Source organism: Oncorhynchus clarkii, chromosome 20 (assembly GCF_045791955.1).
Source record: "Oncorhynchus clarkii lewisi isolate Uvic-CL-2024 chromosome 20, UVic_Ocla_1.0, whole genome shotgun sequence".
NCBI classification, from domain to species: Eukaryota; Metazoa; Chordata; class Actinopteri; order Salmoniformes; family Salmonidae; genus Oncorhynchus; species Oncorhynchus clarkii.
Window position 1 is genome coordinate 21,405,967 of NC_092166.1, and position 22,823 is coordinate 21,428,789.

A 22,823-nucleotide genomic window follows, 5' to 3' on the forward strand; every position below is an offset into this window, starting at 1 on the left:
GTATTCTTCTTTTCACTCTGTCATTTAGGTCATTAGCGTTGACTCACTACAATGTTGTTGATCCATTCTCAGTTTTCTCCCATCACAGCCATTGGAAAAGATAGCTGTTCCAAAAGCACCATTATAAACTGGGTGAATGTTGATTGGCTGATAGCCATTGTATATCAGACCGTATACTATGGCTATGACAAAACATGTATTTTTACTGCTCCAATTACATTGGTAACCAGTTTATAATAGCAATAAGCTTCCTCAGGGGTTTGTGGTATATGGACAATCTCAACGTCAACAGTGAAGACGTCGACACTGGGATGCTGGCCTTCTAGGCAGAGTTGCAAAGAAAAAAACATATCTCAGACTGGCAAATAAAAAGAAAAGATAAAGATGGGCAAAAGAACACAGACACTGGACAGAGGAACTCTGCCTAGAAGGCCAGCATCCCGGAGTCGCCTCTTCACTGTTGATGTTGAGACTGGTGTTTTGCGGGTACTATTTAATGAAGCTGCCAGTTGAAGACTTATGAGGCGTCTGTTTCTCAAACAAGACACTCTAATGTACTTGTCCTCTTGCTCAGTTGTGCACTGTGGCCTCTCACTCCTTTTTCTATTCTGGTTAGTGCCAATTTGCGCTTTTCTGCGAAGGAAGTAGTACACAGCGTTGTATGAGATCTTCCGTTTTTTGGCAATTTCTTGCATGGAATAGCCATTTCTCGGAACAAGAATAGACAGAAGTTTCAAAAGAAAGTCTTTGTTTCTGCCCTTTTTGAGCCTGTAATCGAACCCACAAATGCTGATGCTCCAGATACTCAACTAGTCTAAAAAAGGCCAGTTTTATTGCTTCTTTAATCAACACATTTTTCAGCTGTGCTAACATAATTGCAAAATGGTTTTCTTATGATCAATTAGCCTTTTAAAATTATCATTTTGGATTAGCTAACACAACGTGCCATTGGAACACAGGAGTGATGGTTGCTGATAATGGGCCTCTGTGCGCCTATGTAGATATTCCATAAAAAATCTGCCGTTTCCAGCTACAATAGTCATTTACAACATGAACAATGTCTACACTGTATTTCTGATCATTTTGATGTTATTTTAAACAAGGACTTATTTCTAATGGACAAAATAATCTGCTTTTCTTTTTCTTTTTTAACATGTACATTTCTAAGTGACCCCTAACTTTTGAACGGTAGTGTATATAAAAAATCTTCCACTTTGACAGAGTATTTTGTGTAGGTTGTTGACAAAAGAAATTACAATTACATCCATTTTAATCCCACTTTGTAACACGAAATGTGAAGACATCCAAAATGTCTGAATAGTTTTGCAAAGCACTGCATACTTTTTGTCTGAGTTGAGCATGTTAACTGCCTTGTGACCTTAATTTCTGCTTGAAAAGTACTTCAAAGACCAGAACTTGACTTCAGTTTATCGAACACTGTTGTTTTACAAACCCAATTAACCACTCGCTATAGGTCTAGGGATCTTCGGCCTGCTTAATTATACAGTCCATCTCAAATACTAGGTTCTACAGAAGAACAAAAGTTCATAATCTTCTAACTCAAATGTCTAATTGTGAGAGGTTTCTTCTCACCTGTAGCTGAAAGGACTAACGAGGTGATTGTTGGAACTGACCAGCTGATGGAGATCTAGACAAGGGGGAAGACTGACCGATGGGAACAACGCCTTATTGACCGATCCAACAGACCAGAGCAGTGAGGCAAACTAACTGACCACCAGGCAGTTCCACACATCACCCCACCATCTCCATTGTCTTTTTTTACATTGTGTCCAAATAAAAGCAATTTTATTTATCCCATGGATCAGTTTCAGTGGTGTTCTTTGTGTGAGTCTTGTCTGTTATTTCTGGGTGATTCTATAAAGCTTTGTCAAGTGTTTGTTCGGTCCGTGTGTTGTCGTCTATACATACATTTCTTCACACGACTATACAGCCTGGTAGTCTGTGTCTATGACGTGTGGTGCAGCAGAGGACCAGAGCAGCACATTGGGGGTTAAGTTTATTTGTACACAAAAATGGTGGGCTGGACCACCCAGTGAGATCTCATCAAGTAACACATAATCCCTCCCACGTTCACAAACTGATAGAAATGTAGGAGTTGGTCTCTTGACTTTTTTTCTTTGCTGTCAAAGATTTATTGCATTCTTTCGCCAGCGCATTTCTTAAATTACAGGTCTGAAGTTCCTTAGTCACAAACGACGACAGATCTCCAGGAAGATGCTCCGTCTGTCGTGTGATTTACAGTGGCCTGCTTCATATTGTGTCCGTGACCAATAAAGTCATTTATCGTCATTGGCAGAGTAATTATGTTGTCTGTCTTTTCTCTTCTTTTGTTTTTGTCGTTAGTGATGCTAGAATAACTAAACTTCCAACTCACTTTTTATTTTTTATTTTCTTTATACAGACAGTAGATTCAAGTCCCGATACAAAAGTTATTGTAAAAAAAATCTTCGAAGGACTCCTTTTTTTGTGGCCATTTAAAGACTTGCATACACAGATAAATGGTAACATAAATTAAAGATAATGTTATTTTCATTCTTCTTCCTGCTTTAACCCTTTCTGCAGCCTCTGACCTGAGAGCATCAAGTCCAATTTATGAGATCTGGCATGGGTTGTTTTTTTAAAGCCAGGTTTGTATATTTATACAGCAGCCAACTCCCAAGTACTTGTGGCTGTGTTAGTTAGGTTAGGAGTTAACCAGCTCTATGTTCAGTGTCAGTCCCCACCTCTCTGGTCCGAATGTGGCAGATGCTTGTGTTTTCCAGGGCTCGGGATCAGATGTCATCCAACAGATCATATATCAGCTCTCGTCTCTGGGTTAGTCTCCATAGGGCTATTTGTTACTATGATAAAACATGTCCCACCACCATGGACAGACTATAAAGGATGAAATTAATTAGTGGTCACTCAACAGAGTTTGGGAACTTTTTCAAAGTGATGAAAAGAAATTGAATGTTTAATGTCTTCTAGATGTACCACTGCTATTTTTTATGATTGTTGATTTCCTCTGTCCACACCTCCGTACCTCTGTGTCAGCTCAGCTGCATGGCTAGCCGTGAACGTTGGCAGGCTCTAATCCAAATAAAGATACTAATGTTAACAGGCAGGCAGTGGTGTAATGTGCCTTTGGCAGTTGCAGGAAGTAGTGTAAGTGCAGTGGTCCTTGTGAAGCCAATGGAGACGACATGTAGACAGTAATATAAATACTGTCCAGGAGCTGGTCCAAGAGGCTGTGTCCCAAATGGCACCATGTTCCCCATTTTAGTAGTGCAGTAAATAAATAAAATCTGTATAGGGATTAGGGTGCCATTTGGGACTCACACCAGGCGAGAGAGCTGGTTGACATCAGTTCTTGTGGAGGAGTACCCTGCCCTGGCTTCCAGGCCAAATGGGTGCTGGTCAAACTGACCAAATGACATCTAGGGGGAAAGGGAAGAGAAGCTCTGCTCCAAGGGAGGAGTGTGTGTGTGGTGGGGTGGAGTTTGGGACTTTTGGGGTGGGTGGTTTTGGGGCTGGAGGGCTGAGCATGTTGGAGGGTGAGAGACTGGCTAGGCCACCCAAGTGGCAAAAACCAGCATGTCTGTTGCTGACCTCTACACATTAACAGAACACTTCCTCAATTTGTCTTCTCTGTTCTTGAGGCACAAACTCATTTCCTCCCTTTTTTGCAGCCCTACCTTTTGAGACACTGCTGCGTCCCCCATGCCTCCGTTCAACCCTCACGCCCACCTCAATGCACAGAAGCACACACACACAGTGTCTTTTTAAGCAGCTCAACAGAAATAACACTTGCTTATGCTACTTTAACAAAGGGTGGGGGGGGGGTCCATGTTTAGTATAATAACCTATAGGAACGTGAGGCACACCAACTCCGATATATCTCAGTAGTAAACCACCATGGCTTTCAGCTAGCTAAACAAGCTGTGCAGCAGGTTAGAGGTATGATAAATGATCTGCACCACAGTCAGCAGACCAGACAAAGCCATGTTGGGCCATGTGCACAGGTTTTGTCACCAGTTAATGTATTTAATTGAGTCTGTCAGACAGTCTGGCAACCGGCTATTTTTATTTAGTGTTGCCAGATTAAATGCATTCCCCTGTGTGATATGTTTTCTTTTATGGACGCAAAGCTCCTCTGGGTGATTTAACTGTTCCTGTCAGATGATATATGATACATACTCTTTGCTTATGTGTACCAGTTTGTAGTTTTAAACTTGCAAAGACCAGAGCAGTGCATAATTTCATATTACGTTTCAATGGATCATGATGCAATGATGTCAGAGCCCTGACTACACATGTCAATGCATTTTATTTGTAGTCTGTTCTCCTCGCTTTCTCTCAATTCAACCCCAACCCACCTCACAATATAGGTACATAACTGGTAGATAAATAAATGATAAGTTGATGAGAGACCCATAAACAAAGTTTGATTCTGCTATCGTTGCCACCTGCCAAAGTCTGACAATACCTCTTTAAGGGAACCAAACCATTCATTACATGACAAAGGGGGAAGGAAATACATTATCATAATGAATCGTATCTCTGGCTGTGTGTCAGGTCTCTTCTTTTAAAGACATCCCTTCAATGCTTACATGTACACGTCATTCTGCTACAATGCACCTTTTGACTTACCAATAGTTAAGAAAGCCCTTCGTAAACATTCATTAAACATGCGCTCAATGAATATTGGTTTGGTTCGCTGTGTCTTTTTGTTGCTTCAAACACCAGCAGTGAAAAGATGACTTAAGAGTAAATGATAGAAGTTAACAGTACCTAAGAATAGAGGATGACTTAAGAGTAAATAGGTCCCTCCATGGATTGTACACATATTTGTGCTGCGTGCTTATTACTGTGTAAATATACTACTGTTATTACTTGTAATACTGTTGCACTGTTATCATTACGGTTTGGCACTTGTTGATTCAAATACATGATTGTGATATGTTTTGGTTATTGATTTATTCAAACCTGAAATCCATTTAGTTAATAGTGATTGTAATCGATTGTAATGGGTTCTGTTTGGACAAATATTGTTTAAAAATGGACAAATGTGGGTTGAAGGTGGAATTAGTGCACTCTTTATGGAATTTATCTGTTGCAATAACGTAAAATAAATTTAACTTAAATCAGTGGTATTCAAAGTCGGGGTCGCGACCCCTAGTGGGTTTGGGGGGAACTGCAGTGGGGTCACCAATTATTTTTGGAACAAATCAAGAGTACTGATTATTGTATGGGACTATATTCCATGTTTTTGGGAAAGTTAATTAGAAAATTCAATTTTATTGAGTAAATGTATTTATTGGTTTCTTTTCATTTTGATAAGAGATGAAAATGCAATTAATTGAAGGACATTTGTTAATGTAAAAGTCTAAATGTACTGATTTTAAGGTGTCATTAGATTTGGGGTGGGTGGAGTGAGAAATTCTTTGGGGAAAAATCGGGTCCCCAGAAATGTTGGCAGAAAAATGTGGTCCCTGCTGAAAAAGAATACCTTATACCATGTTGAACATTGTAATTGCTCTGGTTACCAGAATGCCTTATTCACACATCATAGCAATGAAGTTATATGTAGCCTATCAGCCATATGAAGTTACAAGTAGTTGCACGGTTGTTAAAAAAATTGAAATTAATGTATCTACAAAACTAAAGTTACTTATTTTGTTGACTTTCATATGATGTACAAAAATTGCCGATATGCCAAGTTCTACCCTTATGGGTTGGTTTCCTGGACACATATTAATAAAGGCATGGACACCAGTAGAGTTTGCCAGCTGAGAGTACTTAGCACCTCTGAACAGAGTGCCGCTCCAGACTTAATTTGCTGGCATAATTTGCCAACCGAGTGAAAACTGGCCGAAAATGTCAGCAGTCAGATGCCTACAGGCGGGTGGTCCCTTAAACACACCGGGCCGAACAAAAGGCGAAATAATTGCAGATCAATGGCAGATCAACATTCGGTGTGGCGTGTGCAGTCCCTAAGACTAGTCCTGGACTAAAAACCTATTTCAAGGGAGAATACCCATTAAACATGCTTTTTAGTCCAGGAATATGCTTAATCTGTGTCCAGAAGACCAGCCTTTTTAGCGTTTAAAACTTGAACTTCTCTGCATGTACTATTTCACAAATAACAACTAAACCCCCAAGAAACTCAATTTTATCCCACTTTCTAGGTGCTAACGTAAACTGCAAATGATTTGGCCCCGTCAGTTCATGTGAACTCTAACCTAGTAGAATGTGTGCCCGTCTCCACTGGTCCATATGAGAAAGAAATGCAAGCACGCCTAGGTTTACGATAACTAATCACGCGGTCAACTGCAGCACAGATCGTGTGATGCTTGAGTGCGAGAGTGGTTCCGTACTTTGCAATTGCACATACAGAACCGGGGCTAGGCAGGCAGGCCAGGGCCCGAGAGGGAGTGGTTTATGTTGGGGAGGCTGTGTGATGGCAGATATCTGGACAGCGCATGGTCATCTCTGGGGTTTATTTATCCAAGGCCTCTAGACCTCGGACCAGACCTCCCTCAGTTTGTTAGGCTTCAAGGGGCCCCCTACCACACAGGGCAATTCCTCACATTCCATATTAGCTCCAATTTCCAGTTGCCTTTTCCCCTCATCCAATTGAACAAATTGAGTAACTAGCTGATCTCTAGTACCACCCCTGTATGCCACCATGATATGAATATCCTTTCCCACTCATCTCTGTCCACACTCACACACAGTATGTAGGCTAGACCTGGAGTCTGAGGTTTGCATTGAATTAAATAAAAAATCCCCTACAGTATGTAACGTTGTGTATGTATACTGATATAGTTGCAATTATACATGTATGCTTCTCAAGTATCACACTTCTTCTTTTTTTAAAGTCAGTCTAAATCAAATTGGCAGTCCAATGGTCATCTTGAAGGCCTGGGTTGAAAGCGACATGTTATCCACCAACTGAAATGTTTTTTATAAATTGGCCAAATGGTGCGTAGACTAAAAGAGAGTATGTCTCAGTCATGTAGGTGTGTGCTAATCTATTTAAATGTGAAGTCATTCTCTTCACAGTTTTTGAACAATGTACAAGATGAAAGGATTATAGAGCTGGGAGGAAATACCCTTAATGGTTCCATAAAGTGGCAACTATTGCTGTTGTTACACATCCAAAGTGCAAGTAGCAAGTTTATTTTTAACTTATCAGCAGTTTGTTGTCCCATCTTGATTGTTACGTATGCCAACCATAATAATTTGTTGTCATTTAACTTTCTGTAATAAAGTGGTTATCAAGACAAGTGCATGGTTTTTTTTTTTCACTCCTGACTGCATTTATTTATTCAATAGAGCACAAATAATCTATACTTTATATTGCTTTTGTGCAGGCCTACACCATCCTGGTGTATACATGTCTTACATTCACTCTATAATAAACTATATTGCCTTCAGACTCAGGTAAACAAAGTTAGAATGAAGTACTTGACAGTAGGCTGTGACAGAGAGGAAACAAATAACTACCTGGCAATAGTAGGAGGGTCTGCTCAAACCCCATTAGAAGTGAAATGCCCTACACCAGGGCAAGTAGAACCTACAGCTGTCAATGTTGAAGACCAACACCACACACACTCATCACAGCTGTTTGGTAAACTGCACAGCACAGTGGAATTAAGCATGTCAGTAAATCCTTAGCAATTAGGTGTAAATAGACACAACCCCTGCACACATAATACAGTACCAAACAGAGTATATCTTGTTTTATAAATCTCACTATTTCATTTAGGCCAAAGTCAGGCAAAGAAATTCACTTTGAAGGAGTGAACCATAGTCTGAGAGTTAGAATTTGTTTAAGCCTATTTTAAAAGTAACATTGAATGTTTTACAGTTAACACTTGGTTTACTTTATAGAGTTGAAAACTCTCATGCCAATAAATAAGGCTAGTTTAGTACACAATTTAGACTATTCAGCCCCTTGTATTTATGTGTGAGAAACTACTCGATTAATTTCTACTTTTATTTATATCCGACTCTGGATTAAAAAATAAAGTGTCTGTTTTATCAATAGATGGCATGTGTGATTGCTTCTTATAACCGAGATAAGGCAATTGGGAGTGTGCAGAACAGGGCAGGCAGCAGTGTGCTGAGTTTATTGAAAGAGTTCCTCTCTCTGACGCCCCCTCGCTCTCCCCCCTCCCCTCGATTTGAAGGGCTGCCTGGGTGGTCTCCCCCTCTCTCCACTTTGGTGAGCTGTTGCTTAGCAGCTAATAATAGGAGATGTTTGCAAAGTAATTTGCCTCTTCCTTGGCCAATGAGAACCAGAGCACTTTTCCATCAAACCACCCTTTTCAGGATTTGCAAAGGGGCTAACTTCTCCAAATGTTACTGCTACGGGATCAGAGGGAGACTTAGAGATCTGATCGAGACGTTCCTACTTCGAAACGTTGTTTTATAAGCTATTAGGACGGATGAAGACTGAAGGATCTATACGGATTTGGGCACATAATGTTGGGATGGAGTTGCAAGACTTTGGCTCAAGGAAAGACTAGAATATATTATCCAAACTTTTACCCGGTGGATGCGCTAGTATTCTATCTTGGATTATTGTCGCTTTTGCTGAACTCGCACTGTTTCTCTCTTGCTTTGCTCTGTGCTTTGTTTTCTTGTTTGGACTATGGCCTCGGATCCCAGAGTCCCAGGGGCCGGTGTTTTTGGAGATTTACCCCCAAATTATATGCGTTCTCCGCCGCCAGTAAACTCAGATCTTCTCCGGAGACCCAGCTACTGCCACGCTGCTTTCTCATTAAAACAGATTTCTAAGGTGATGAAATGCTTTCGATGGAATATGCTTAATGTTTCATTCATCGTCTCTGTGAATGAGTGTTATGTTCTGGTACTTTTGCGAAAACTGATGTTATTACTACTCGAATGGAGGAATATCAATTGAGGGAGTTTTATGTCAAAATGTCATACAATGTGATATACACGGTGATATTACACTCTAGTGATATTTCGGTGTTACATTGTAACATTTACTGGCACGCACTGATTTTACACTTCAAGCCCCGATCCCCCTATGAATGAGAATAACTTTATCCATTCATTTTTAGAAGCAATACAACTCAAAATAGTTATTTCTGCGTGTGTGGGATCTGTTCAACTCTGTTTGTAACAAGTTACACTCAGGGTCCCCGTTGTGGTCTAGTTTGTTTGAAAATGCAGTGGGTCTTACAGAGGAATTCACTGATTACGTTTTATCTGACAAAGCATCACTGGACCGCATGAACGCTTGGAAATGTGTCAAAACTCCTAAGTGAAACCAAAACATCTGTTCAGTGTCTGTACTAGACCGGTGACATTGTTTGTAAAGTTTGAAAGGGTATAGTAGAAGGTCTTCAGACAGTGTTTTAATTTTAAATTATAGGAGAAGGGATTTTTGGTATAGAAACTTCTTATTGTCAAATCCTTGCATAGCCTGTAAGAAGGTATGTAGCCTATAAAGGAAAGTACGGTATAGTCTACATCACTCCTGACTCAAATATGTGCAATCTTGTCATCTTTCAACTTCCATTTAAAACTAGAAGTTGCGTTAGTGCACAACAGCATTGGGTTTCATATTTTTTTTACCAGGAGGTTGTTAGGGGCAGCTGGCTGAGTGTTTAAAAAAGGAAATATAGTAAGATTGGACAAAAATGGAAGTCCAAGTACACAAAAGTGTTCAACTCAAATTGTATTGGTCACATACCCATATTTAGCAGATGTTATTGCTGGTGGAGCGAAATGCTTTTCCTAGCTCCAACAGTGTAGTAATATTTAACAGTGTAGTACTATCTAAAACGATTCACAACCAAAAACACACATCTAAAAGTAAAATAATGGAATTAAGAAATATAGAAATGTTACATTGAGCAATGTCGGTGTGGCATTGACTAAGACACAGTAGAATAGAATACAGTATATACATATGAAATGAGTAAGGCAGTATGCAAACATGATAGCCTCTATTAGATGCTTATTTAATCCTAGTTGTTAATAGTGTATTATTCATGTGTAGTAGTCTACACAAGAACATCATAGAGTACTTGATATCCCATTTGACAACTATGCTGTTTATTTTTGTTAAGTCCAAACCATGTAACCATAATTGTGATGTCATGGGTTTTGATTCCATAGCAAACCCCCATGCCTCTGGTGATGAGTGGCACCCTGACCTCGCTTGTGCCAACTGTGAGGTCCAATTCCAATCCAAAGACTGGCCATTGCTTTACTCTTTTTTATGTTGGGCCCTCAATGACCTAGTATCAATTAGGGTTCTGGCTGGTTATATTCTGATATTCACATGGTCTCTAGATCTGACATTAGCTCAGTGATGTATTTCACATAGATATGATTTGCTTACAGGACAACTGACATGAAGACTCTCAAGTAGCTGACTAATACAGTAGATACTGTAATGTTGAACATGCCCTTAAGTACGTCACGTTATCACAATGAAAGTCATACTCAAGTTAGCTATCTTATTAGCATAGCATTCTCTGCCCTTGTAGTTGAATCTTAGTAATACTAGAAAGACTACTATATTGAGGTTTTTTTATCTTACAGTTAGAAACAATGTAGTCTTCCATTAGTGAAAACTTGTACTTGTCTATGCCATAGCCATACATTCCATGTAATGCAATATGTTGTTATTAATGTGTAATAACAATGTAATAACACCTTTCTCTCCCTCCATGTTCCTCTTGTCTCTTTAGGGGAAGGCTGTGGGTCAGAAAGCCCCGTTGTGGGTTCGGGCGAGGTTCCAGGCTCTTCTGTTTTCTTTGGGCTGTCACATCCAGCGACATTGTGGGAAAGTCCTTTTCATTGGACTGCTTGTGTTCGGTGCCTTGTCTGTGGGTTTGCGGGTTGCTGCCATTGAGACGGACATTGAGCAACTGTGGGTTGAAGGTGAGTCTGGCGTTTCAGTTTTGGGGTATGGTTTGGGGGGGGGGTTGTCTGGGAAGGGGAGAAAGGGGTCGTTTTTTTGCCCAAATGAACTTGTTGTAGACATTTTGCCATCTAAACTACTGAAGGGGGACAGGAAACTGTATGGGTGCTGTCTGACTGATTTGTCGATCAGTAGTTGAGATGGCTGTTTTTTGTAGAGACGATCCTCTACAGTTGTTATTCATGATTGGGTGATATACAAAAATGTGTTTGTTTTTTTCTTTGTAATCTTTTGTAAACATTGAAAGTTGTGGTACTTTGTAAGATCTGCACTTTTGAGTGTGTTTTTTGCTGATGCCAAAGTTGCTTTGCATTGGGAATGGAGAATGGGTCAAGATATTCCTACTTTATTGCACACAAGGAGCTAGCATTGGTGTTCACTGCACACGCAAGCCTTCTCTTGTTCTTCTCATCAGCCTTGTATTGTTTGCCATGGTGGTTCCATGATCCATGTTTTATTTGCCGTCCTTTCTGTGTGCAGGCTGGGTTATCTGTGCATATTCGGGCAGCTTTATTTGGTTTTCACACTGCCAAATTCCTTTTAAGCCCCCCTAGGCTTTTGCCGCACTCCTGATCCCAAGAGCAGATGGGCTGTGTGAATCGTTAGCCATCTTTGAGGAGCTGACCCTCCCCCCTAGCTCCCTGTGTGGTCCTTAACTATTCTTGGATTCCATTCAACAATAAAAGCACCCCCTTTCCTACAAAAATATGTTAATACAACTGAAGATTTCCCACCTGTTTTGCACATTCTAAAAAGAGTCACAGCAGTTGTAGTATAAACACTCACTCAGTATCTGTGTATTTTATTCCGTACCAACACTTTGGCTGGGAAGGGGACTACTACTACTGTTGTCAATGAAATGCCTGTGGTCTGACACACTGTGTTTGAGTTTTTGTCAGATTGGTGAAGCCAAAGATTTTCAGATTTACTTGTCAGATTGTAGTTGAGTTGTCTGAGTCTGACTCACAAACAAGATGTGAAGTTATCGCAGTGTAATTTGTCATGATCACAGTATTTTGGTAATGTACTGGTGTGTATTTCATACACATTAAATAAGCTAACCGTTTGTCTTCTGAAAGGAGGTTGTTAGATGTAGCCATATGGGTTTGTTATGCCTAATCATGGAGTCATTCTGAGTGAAATGCCCAAATGCTGAAAAGGAATGCTGTTCCTTTAAGAGGCAGTGCCCATGTTTCTAAAGTTTCTGCCTGTGTTGTTTCCCCCAATAGCCCATTGACAAAGCTGCTCAGAGTTGAATGAAAAGTAAGTGGTTTGGTAACAAGGAGAGGTTAGATCTTCTCGCACGCACACACACACACACACACACACGCACAATTTTACAAAAGGAAATATTTGTGTCCAAAGAGCATTATTTTATTCATCAAAAACTTACAGTCCGGACTCAAACTTTAAAAATAGCAAGTGTAGAAGGCTTAATATTTTCTCAGTACAGAACGCACATCTATAGGGTCTTCTTGTCAACACATGCAGAGGTGTATTCTGACCGCATATGAGGGATGAGGGTGCTGATATGAGGCCTCCTGGGCTCACACTTGGCCAGCTGGGAGTTCCTGAGAGCATATGCCCCCCCATCATATATCCTCAGGCCATATCTGTCCCCAACTCAACCCCCACCCAAATGTCACGTTTGCCACCGTGCTAGTATAGATGTCCGGCTGTTTGTGAAGTCAGACCACCAGGGTCCTTACCTTAGCCTACCCTATACCCTACCTGGCCTACTCCATTCTACCCAACCCTAACCTAGCCCAGGATAATGTGCTAAAACTTGTGCCATAGGACAGTAGAAAATAGTATTTTGGAGAGAATTTTGTTTTCTGACCCTGCTAATGCAAATCCCTGCTGTACACTGTCACTACAGCCTTAGCTGGGACTAGTATGTCTGTTCTGAATGTTGATATACTATTGGTGGTATATAAACCAGTAGTTGGTGCTAGTCAGAAACATATGGGAGTAGGTTTCTTCAAACTGAGGAAAGGTGTGGTAGTTAAACATATGGTACCTGTTAAGGTGTACATATGGGGTTGTGACAGATACAAGCCTAAGCGGTTCTTTCTCTAGGTGGACAGACGACTTCCACTGGTTGGCTAATACAGACAGAGTGCTGGCTAATAATGCATGCTAAATTCAGCTAAGGAACCTTTTTTTGTTAGTCATATGTTGTTTTCTTTTTAATTTTTTTTTGCTACCTCAGAAGCAATGAAGAGCAAGCAACAACACAGGAAAGGGGGCTAGCAGTCATGGGTGGGACCTGGGGAGAATGTGACCTAGCGTGTATTGTCTGTCGGAAGAAAAGGGGAATAATAAAGTGCAAGGAGATGAGGGTGGGGGTGGGGGAGCATTGGGGTTGAAGGTTTTAGGGGTATACACTTCAACATTTTCCCATTCCCTAAAAACAACAGTATGGCTTCTCTCTCAGGACACATTTCTCTCACCAGTTCAAGCAGGACTTAGAAGAAAAAGTATATTGCCTGGGTAGGGAGTTGTTTTTTCTGGATGTAATATATGTTTAGCTATAGCATTATTACTATGGCAACAGTAGATTACCCAAAAGGTTTGATATTTTGTAGTGGGTAAAATATACCACCAAAGACCAGCAAAAAGCTTTGAATAGAGCATTTAGAGTGGAAAATAAATGTTTACATGTAATGTACAAGTATGTACTGGTAGCCCACATGAACTAAACCCAACCTTCTTGACACAGTTTTGATGATCTTGACAGACATATACACATAGACAAGCTGTGCAAATATTACAAAGTGACTTGGGATTTGTGTTTTAAAAAGAGACCGTAGAAGTGGGGAAAATAACATATACAGAGAGCATGAATGACCTACTCCAAATGGCGAACAGTAGGTACCTTCTAGAGCCCTAGCAGCACGAGGGGAACAGTAGGTACCTTCTAGAGACCTAGCAGCATGAGGGGAACAGTAGGTACCTTCTAGAGCCCTAGCAGCACGAGGGGAACAGTAGGTACCTTCTAGAGACCTAGCAGCACGAGGGGAACAGTAGGTACCTTCTAGAGCCCTAGCAGCACGAGGGGAACAGTAGGTACCTTCTAGAGCCCTAGCAGCACGAGGGGAACAGTAGGTACCTTCTAGAGACCTAGCAACACGAGGGGAACAGTAGGTGCCTTCTAGAGCCCTAGCAGCACGAGGGGAACAGTAGGTACCTTCTAGATCCCTAGCATCACGAGGGGAACAGTAGGTACCTTCTAGAGCCCTAGCAGCACGAGGGGAACAGTAGGTACCTTCTAGAGCCCTAGCAGCATGAGGGAAACGTGGACGTTTCAGTGTTTGGAACAGTTATCTAAACAAAAATGCAAGGTAAATGCTATAATTAATCAGAAAATACACAGTCTTCCAGTTCAGGGTCTGCTACAAGAGAATGAAAGGTCTATGAGGCATTATTGTAGGTGAATGGCAAGCCACAGTGCCCCAGCTAGATAAATAAACTCCAACTGCTGAGCCTCAGACCTCACCAGTAGAAAGAACAAACAAGGCCAGAGTCAACCTGGGTCAGTTGAAAATGTTTATTTCAACCCCCCCCCCCCCCCCCCCCCAACCCCCTCCCTCCCTTCCTTCGTTCCCCCCACACCTCCCACTACTCTGCAATCCTCCAGCCTCAGTCCTCTCCTCAAGGGGCAGACACAAGAGCTGAATGCAAAACCTCACCAGCTCCCTCAGTTATTGAAGTCGCCATTAACCGTCCACTGTGGACAGAATTATAATATACAGTGCTAAGTTATATCCTTTTTGGAGATATACAGTATTAAAGCAGTGACTCATATAGCCACCTTATCTTTTCAAGTTATGTAGTGTTTATGGGACTTGGCTTTTTTACATGTATAGTTACATTTCAGCACTATATGTAACTGTAGACCTGTTTAGCATCCTGTATTTTATGTTGCCAGTCCTTGCACCAGTCCTTGCAGACACTGGTGTGCGTTTTTGGGAGTGCTGAAGGCCTATCTATCCCTGTTACAGACCTGCAAGCCCAGTCTCACACATCTCCTGTATAAATCTCTATTTCATTCACTTGGACAGTTTCTTAAATCCTGCCAAAAGAGATTGTTCTCCTTGGTCAACTTTAAATAAAGTGACACCAGTCACCTTTTTGGGTAGAGTTTGCCCATTTTCCTCCCCGCTTGCACCCCCTCTGGAAAAAGAAGAATGTAGAAAAACATTTTCTTTGTACTTGGTGTTGGGGGGGATAGTCCTTGGGCTCAATAAATGTATTTCTAGGCTGAATGAGACCAGCAATTTGGGACATTTTTGCCTTTCACCGTGGGATGAATGTATGTTTCAACCACACATTAAGCTGCATTAGCAGCCAGTGGAGTGCCTAATGTGACTATTTTTCGCAGCAGCCAACACTAGGGATGATTAGCATAATTAGTACAGGCAAGCCTATACATATGGAAATGGAAAGTGCCTAAATGCCAACACCAGTGGAAATTTATGTCAATGCTGACAGAAGTATCAAGATCTGAATAGATTGTAACTGAAACTGATTCTTTTTGCCTTTCGCTTTCAATGGAATTTTTTCAGTTCTTCCTCTAAAATTGAACTTCATTTCTCATCCTCTCACTTTTTGGGGTGAAGGAATACCTCAGTGTCCTCTCCTTTTACCACCTTGTCCAATTCAGACCCCCCCAACATACACACACACAGACCGACACACACTGTATTTCTCGTTAAGGTAGAAAGCCAAGCCCCCAACGCCTGCATTGTTTTATTTGCTGGGAAAAAGTCTTGGTCCATTTGCTTTTGTTGTGAAAGTTCCCTCTTTATTTTTTCCTGCTTGTTGGGAAACATCTGAAAGAAATTCAGGAGGGGAGTGACAAAAGCCTGCATTCAATCTCTGCTGCTCTGCCTGCTTTCTCTCAGAATTAGGAGCCTCTCTATCTGCTAAGTAACACATTGAACTGGGATGGGGAGGTGCTGCTGATTCTGTAAAAGGATGGCCTACAGAAAATGGCAGTAGAACTAAAGCTTGATTTCAGCAGAGACTTGTTTCGCTCTCTACCAGCTAGGGCCAAATCTATCCCTCTGGTTTTATACTGCATGCTTTTTTAAATGGATAACAAAGAGGGGGGGATGGGCAAGATGACAGATTGACAGTTCCTAAACAGAACCATTCCAGCAAAGTCTATTTTCTATGCAAATGTATTTAAGTGAGTGAGTGAGTGAGTGGCGAGGCTGTGTGCGCATTTGAGTTTGTACATCTGTGATTTTGTATCCTAGAAGGTCTAATCTGTGCTACAGTACAACACCGTATATTCTTTGTTTTATTCCTTTGGCGGCTGAAGCAGGTAAAGCATGTCTCTTCCTTGTGGGACTTCCTCCAAAGCAGCATGGGTCCTTTCAGTGGCCTCCTAATCCAGCTAATCTGGCCCACAACACTTTGAAGGTGGTCTCCGCTAATGGAGACTGGAATTGGACCTAGAGCTTGCATGCGAATGGTGCTGCTGCTGGCTCAGTCCTAATTGTTAACTGGGTTAATAATTGGGTTTTTGTGATGGCGCCTAAAAGTCTCTGAGCGAAGCTGGAGAAGTAGCTCGGCTTCTTGTGTGGGACTTCTTCCTCATTTGATTGGATACATTGTGTTGCCTTTGACCAACACTTTTTGAGTTTGATCTCAACTGTTTACAATCACTAAACCTGTGCAGATGTATAGGCAGACAACATAACAGACAGGCATGGAGAGGGTATACATTGATACAGTACAGTATGGTACGGGTGTCTCCTGTGAGGTCTGTGGGGCTGGTCTTTTCCTGGGTGGTGGTGGGCTGGACATGAGGGAGATTGGAGCTGACAGGGTCCATCAGTGGTCTGACACCAAGGAGCAGGGGTCTTTATCTCCTTGGTTAATTACATGCCACTTTCCATACTGCCCACTGATAGGGGAGCTAACATACATACACAGACACACACACGCACCTGGGTCTGGACGCTGGGTGGGAGGCCTTCTCCCTGAAACCTGCTACCATTGTCTGCCTGCCTCTGGCCAGCCCCAACCCCCAGCCTTCTTCTGAGAAGAAGTGAGAACCCCATCTGGATGGAGATTAGCTTCAGCTTTAGCATAGGAATGGCTATGGTAGGCAGTCCTCGCTCCACTATGTCTGTGATATATACACGTTTGACTGATGGATAGTATCCCTGCATATGCTTGCAAGATGAGATGGACCATAACTGGGGATTAATTGGTCTGTAAAGGGGGTGTCACCTCCGGGGGTTGAAGTGAAAAATGGAACAGAGGGAGAACAAATGGAGGTGCTTTTCTTGGAGCGCAGCATCTTGACTGGAGTGGCTTTGTGAAGAAGTATGAGCTCCCTGATCTCTTCAACCATGTTATGTTGATATGATTTACTGTTATCTCATTTCCCCATCCCCAATATGGGATTGCTGAAGGACACTGAGAGCTACATGTCTTAGGTCTTGACAACTGTCTCTTAATTAAAAGTTATTTTGGCTTAATGCTAACCCTTCACATCGGTTTCTGCAGGTTTTCAAAGGACACCAAATCCAGACACTTCTCTATAAATTTCCTGACTGCTTTGTGAAAAGTATTTGGGCGCCTGTCTCTTTAACGGCTCCTGGTTGCAGGCTAAGTGGATCAGAAAAGAGAGTGAAGCAGAGCAGAGAGTGGAGCAGAGAGTGGAGCAGAGTGGAGCAGAGAGTGGAGCAGAGTGGAGCAGAGAGTGGAGCAGAGTGGAGCAGAGAGTGGAGCAGAGTGGAGCAGAGCAGAGAGTGGATCAGAGCAGGAGAGTGGAGCAGAGTGGAGCAGAGCAGGAGAGTGGAGCAGAGTGGAGCAGAGAGTGGAGCAGAGAGTGGGGCAGAGAGTGGAGCAGAGAGTGGAGCAGAGCAGAGAGTGGAGCAGAGCAGAGAGTGGATCAGAGCAGAGAGTGGAGCAGAGCAGAGCAGAGAGTGGAGCAGAGTGGAGCAGAGCAGAGAGTGGAGCAGAGCAGAGAGTGGAGCAGAGCAGAGAGTGGATCAGAGTGGAGCAGAGCAGAGAGTGGAGCAGAGCTAGTGAAGCTTCCATCTGGTGAGTGGTTGAGCTTTCTCTCACAGAGCAGAGCAGTGACTGAGTGTTGGGCCGGGGCCCCAACCGGGGTTCTAGCTGGGTGGTCCAGATGGGCGGAACGAGACACAAATAGCTATAATTTACTTCAGGATCCCTGTAATTACAGGCCCAAAGCTTGAAAGTCAGTTCCTGTAGATGCCCCAATGTATTAAATATGAGCACAATGTCTCAAGTCAAACAAGTGTCTGTTCTTAAGTCTGATTTGATTTTAATCAGAGTTCGAAAACAAGTTAACACGTACTAGTGTGAATGTAACCTGAGTGTTTCAGGTTGTTGTTCATTGGATAGGACAGTTTGTTCATGAGTGGCACTAAGGCTGACTTCAAAAGTTATGGCTTCACGAACATAAAGCACTTTGCTTTTGATTATTTGGAGCATGTGCACATTCTGCATGATTACAAATGACATTAGCTTACCTTTTATGAATTCACAAGTAGGCTATGAAGGCTAGAAGAAAGCAGTGAAAGATTGTGATGTGTTTCCAAGCCAGTTATAACTTGATCTTACACTTCGAGATCCGTTTTTCTCCTCCCTCAATTAGAGGAGCTGGCTCAGGATTGGGGAAGGTGGTGCGAGGAAGACAGACAGAGGACGAGAGAGAGGGAGAGATGCGGAGAGGCGAGGTGGCCACAGCGAGAGCCAGCCTCTGCGGGATTGTCATGTAGTGGAACACGGAGGGGCAGACGAGCCCACTCTGATCCAGAGCGGTGTGTTTCATGTGCCCTTGGCATGGCCACAGATACCCTGCTCACTCTTTTCAGGGCAGCCTCTGGTAATTAGGGGGCTGGACTCCAGAGTTTCCTCTCAGGGCTTTGATGCTTTCAGCCCGGCTCTGCATACCACATCAACAGAATTTCTGCCTCGTTGTTCTCCCTCATCCAACCCTGGCACCACCTTTTGTTCTTTCTCTCTCCTAGTTTCTCCCTCTCCTTCTCTGATGGGTTAGTTCTGGTATGGTGGAAGTTTGCTGTAAAGAATGGATAGCATATCGTGCCTTCGTTTTTTACTGAAACCGTCTGTCTAGGCTAGAGGCTGTGTTTTTGGCTGTTTCAGTTTCTTACACATTCAAGCCCCAGGTGAAACAGACTGTGAAACTGGGGATGGTGGTGCTGCCATTCTGTGTCGTGCCGTGTTGTTAGTGATGGGGTTTGGGCACAGTGAGGAGGATTTCCCTAACAGGACACATCTGCTTCACAGAGGGAGCCAATGAGAAGCTTTGACTCATTTCTCTTGGCTAGACGTTTTGTGTCTGAAGTTCCTTCAAAACCAACATTGGCAAGGGTGTTGGCCAATCTGTGTTCATGTGTGTGTACTGCGTTCACTACACTCACGCGACACTCATTTCAATGCAGAGAGCCAACTCTGAACTTGTTTGTGTGTGTCTGCAATGCTTGTTGCATAGTCTGATAATAATATGAGCTGTGCATAGTCATAATCAGCAGATTTCTCCCCTTCTCTCTCTCCATCTCTCCACCCCTCTCTCTCTGCTGTGGTCTCTGTATCACTTGGACCCAGGCCAAGGTCTCTGGTTTGAACTGCACAGCTATTTAGAATCTAAGTATTGGAGAGTCGGGAGGAGGGGTTGGCAGAAAGTTGGAAATTTGAAACTCAGCCTAATTAATGACTTTTTTTCCCACCACCCTGGTTGCTATTAAATTAAAATGTGAATCTTAAAACTGTGAGTCTTCAAAAGGGTATATTTCTAGAACTGTACAATCTGTGGACCTTTCTGTTCTTCACTTTCTCCGTTGATTGACGTTTCAACTTGCGTCATGCTTCCTCTGCAGTGGTAATAAGGCTGAGCTGTCTTGCCACATCGCAGCGCAATGAACATAAATAACCCGATAGCTCTTATATACGTGAGAGATGAGATGAATCTTTAACCCAATCCCCCCTCTCCATCTCTCTTCTTCTCTCTTCTAGCCGGTAGCCGAGTGAGTCGGGAGCTGCGCTACACCAAGGAGAAACAGGGAGAGGAGTCTGTGTTCACATCACAGATGCTCATACAAACCCCCAAACAGGAAGGGACCAACATTCTGACCCAGGGTGCTTTGCTGCTTCACCTGGAGGCAGCGCTCTCGGCCAGCAAGGTCCAGGTGTCTCTGTTTGGAAAGTAGGTAGACCCATGGGATCACTGGTGATTACGTCACAGCTAAAGAAAGGGGGTTGTCTGGGCTCACATATATGTCATGTTCTGTATGTCTTCTCTCCTCAGATCATGGGATCTTAATAAAATCTGCTACAAATCTGGTGTCCCTATCATAGAAAATGTCATGATTGAAAGGGTAAGTTGATTTTTTTTTAAAGGAAATATCCCTGCCTGTAATTTTTTGTCCATGACTATTCACATGTGTTTTTATTCTGTATTATGTACTCTTGATAGTTTGCTTAATAACTGATGAATGTATCCATGGTTTGCAGATGATTGACAAGCTGTTCCCCTGTATGATTGTTACCCCACTGGACTGTTTCTGGGAAGGTGCAAAGCTACAGGGGGGGTCAGCATACTTACCGTAAGTTCCAGAATAATTGTTCTTCAAATGATGCAAATTGTTTTCTTCCATATTGCTTGGAAATACAGAATGTGTTTTAGTGTTTATATGAGTCAGCTATCTTGAATCCCAGTATTAGAGTTACGTTAGGGCCCGTACCCAGCTAGCTTGGCCTCTTTCACCTTATTCATACGTTGGGTTTGGCAGGGGCCAGGGAATGTGACTTGGCTACAAAATCTCAATTGACCTCCTGGTTCTCCCACACTCTTCATAACAACAGGCTTTAGTTTGGATCCAATACAGTGGTGGCGGCAATAACCTACAGTGGTGGCGGTAATAACCTACAGTGGGGGCGGTAATAACCTACAGTGGCGGCGGCAATAACCTACAGTGGTGGCGGTAATAACCTACAGTGGTGGCGGTAATAACCTACAGTGGCGACGGCAATAACCTACAGTGGTGGCGGTAATAACCTACAGTGGTGGCGGTAATAACCTACAGTGGTGGCGGCAATAACCTACAGTGGTGGCGGCAATAACCTACAGTGGTGGCGGTAATAACCTACAGTGGCGACGGTAATAACCTACAGGGGTGGCGGTAATAACCTACAGTGGTGGCGGTAATAACCTACAGTGGTGGCGGTAATAACCTACAGTGGCGACGGTAATAACCTACAGTGGCGACGGTAATAACCTACAGTGGTGGCGGTAATAACCTACAGTGGCGACGGTAATAACCTACAGTGGTGGCGGTAATAACCTACAGTGGCGACGGTAATAACCTACAGTGGGGGCGGTAATAACCTACAGTGGCGACGGTAATAACCTACAGTGGCGACGGTAATAACCTACAGTGGTGGCGGTAATAACCTACAGTGGCGACGGTAATAACCTACAGTGGCGACGGTAATAACCTACAGTGGTGGCGGTAATAACCTACAGTGGCGACGGTAATAACCTACAGTGGTGGCGGTAATAACCTACAGTGGCGACGGTAATAACCTACAGTGGGGGCGGTAATAACCTACAGTGGCGACGGTAATAACCTACAGTGGCGACGGTAATAACCTACAGTGGTGGCGGTAATAACCTACAGTGGCGACGGTAATAACCTACAGTGGTGGCGGTAATAATCTACAGTGGCGACGGTAATAACCTACAGTGGCGACGGTAATAACCTACAGTGGTGGCGGTAATAACCTACAGTGGCGACGGTAATAACCTACAGTGGCGGCGGCAATAACCTACAGTGGCGACGGTAATAACCTACAGTGGTGGCGGTAATAACCTACAGTGGCGACGGTAATAACCTACAGTGGTGGCGGCAATAACCTACAGTGGTGGTGGTAATAACCTACAGTGGTGGCGGTAATAACCTACAGTGGCGACGGTAATAACCTACAGTGGCGACGGTAATAACCTACAGTGGCGACGGTAATAACCTACAGTGGTGGCGGTAATAACCTACAGTGGCGACGGTAATAACCTACAGTGACGACGGTAATAACCTACAGTGGCGACGGTAATAACCTACAGTGGCGACGGTAATAACCTACAGTGGCGGCGGTAATAACCTACAGTGGCTACGGTAATAACCTACAGTGGCTACGGTAATAACCTACAGTGGCTACGGTAATAACCTACAGTGGTGGCGGTAATAACCTACAGTGGCGACGGTAATAACCTACAGTGGCGACGGTAATAACCTACAGTGGTGGCGGTAATAACCTACAGTGGCGACGGTAATAACCTAACATCAAGCTGTGACTAAAGAGCCGGTTAGCCTTGTTGTTAGGAAGAGGCCTACTTCAGTCGTCACCTATGCTTTTCCTGTCGCGGGGGCTAACCCCCGCACACACACACACACACACATACTGCCATGCACACACAGTCCCCCAGCCGAGCAGGGGAAGGCCCTCATGGAAAGGGGACAGGGGGAGGGAGAGAGGGGATGGCTACTACTGGGTGGGTTGGTAAAGGGGACAGGGAGAGGGAGGGAGGATGAGATGGCTGCTACTGGGTGGGTTGGTAAAGGGGACAGGGAGAGGGAGGGAGGGAGAGATGGCTGCTACTGGGTGGGTTGGTAAAGGGGAGGGAGGGAGGGGATGGCTGATACTGGGTGGGTTGGTAAAGGGGACAGGGAGAGGGAGGGAGGGAGAGATGGCTGCTACTGGCTGGGTTGGTAAAGGGGAGGGAGGGGGAGGATGGCTTATACTGGGTGGGTTGGTAAAGGGGACAGGGAGAGGGAGGGAGGGAGAG

General features: G+C 43.3%; 2 protein-coding genes across 2 annotated transcripts in view; both read left to right on the plus strand.

Annotated features, from left to right (window-relative positions):
• LOC139377322 (translation initiation factor eIF2B subunit gamma-like) overlaps positions 1-1,818 on the plus strand; it is a 45,083-nt gene extending 43,265 nt beyond the window's left edge. Inside the window, exon 12 of the mRNA XM_071120341.1 lies at positions 1,600-1,818. Within this exon, the coding sequence (XP_070976442.1) occupies positions 1,600-1,652 (53 nt within the window). The 3' untranslated portion in view covers positions 1,653-1,818. The remainder of the gene's footprint in view (positions 1-1,599) is intronic.
• An 8,078-nt stretch (positions 1,819-9,896) lies between these two features.
• The window catches only part of LOC139377029 (protein patched homolog 1-like), a 30,758-nt gene continuing 17,831 nt past the window's right edge, over positions 9,897-22,823 (plus strand). The window contains exons 1-6 of the mRNA XM_071120096.1: positions 9,897-9,902; positions 10,159-10,212; positions 10,737-10,929; positions 19,997-20,186; positions 20,289-20,358; positions 20,495-20,586. Of these exons, the coding sequence (XP_070976197.1) occupies positions 9,897-9,902; positions 10,159-10,212; positions 10,737-10,929; positions 19,997-20,186; positions 20,289-20,358; positions 20,495-20,586 (605 nt within the window). The remainder of the gene's footprint in view (positions 9,903-10,158; positions 10,213-10,736; positions 10,930-19,996; positions 20,187-20,288; positions 20,359-20,494; positions 20,587-22,823) is intronic.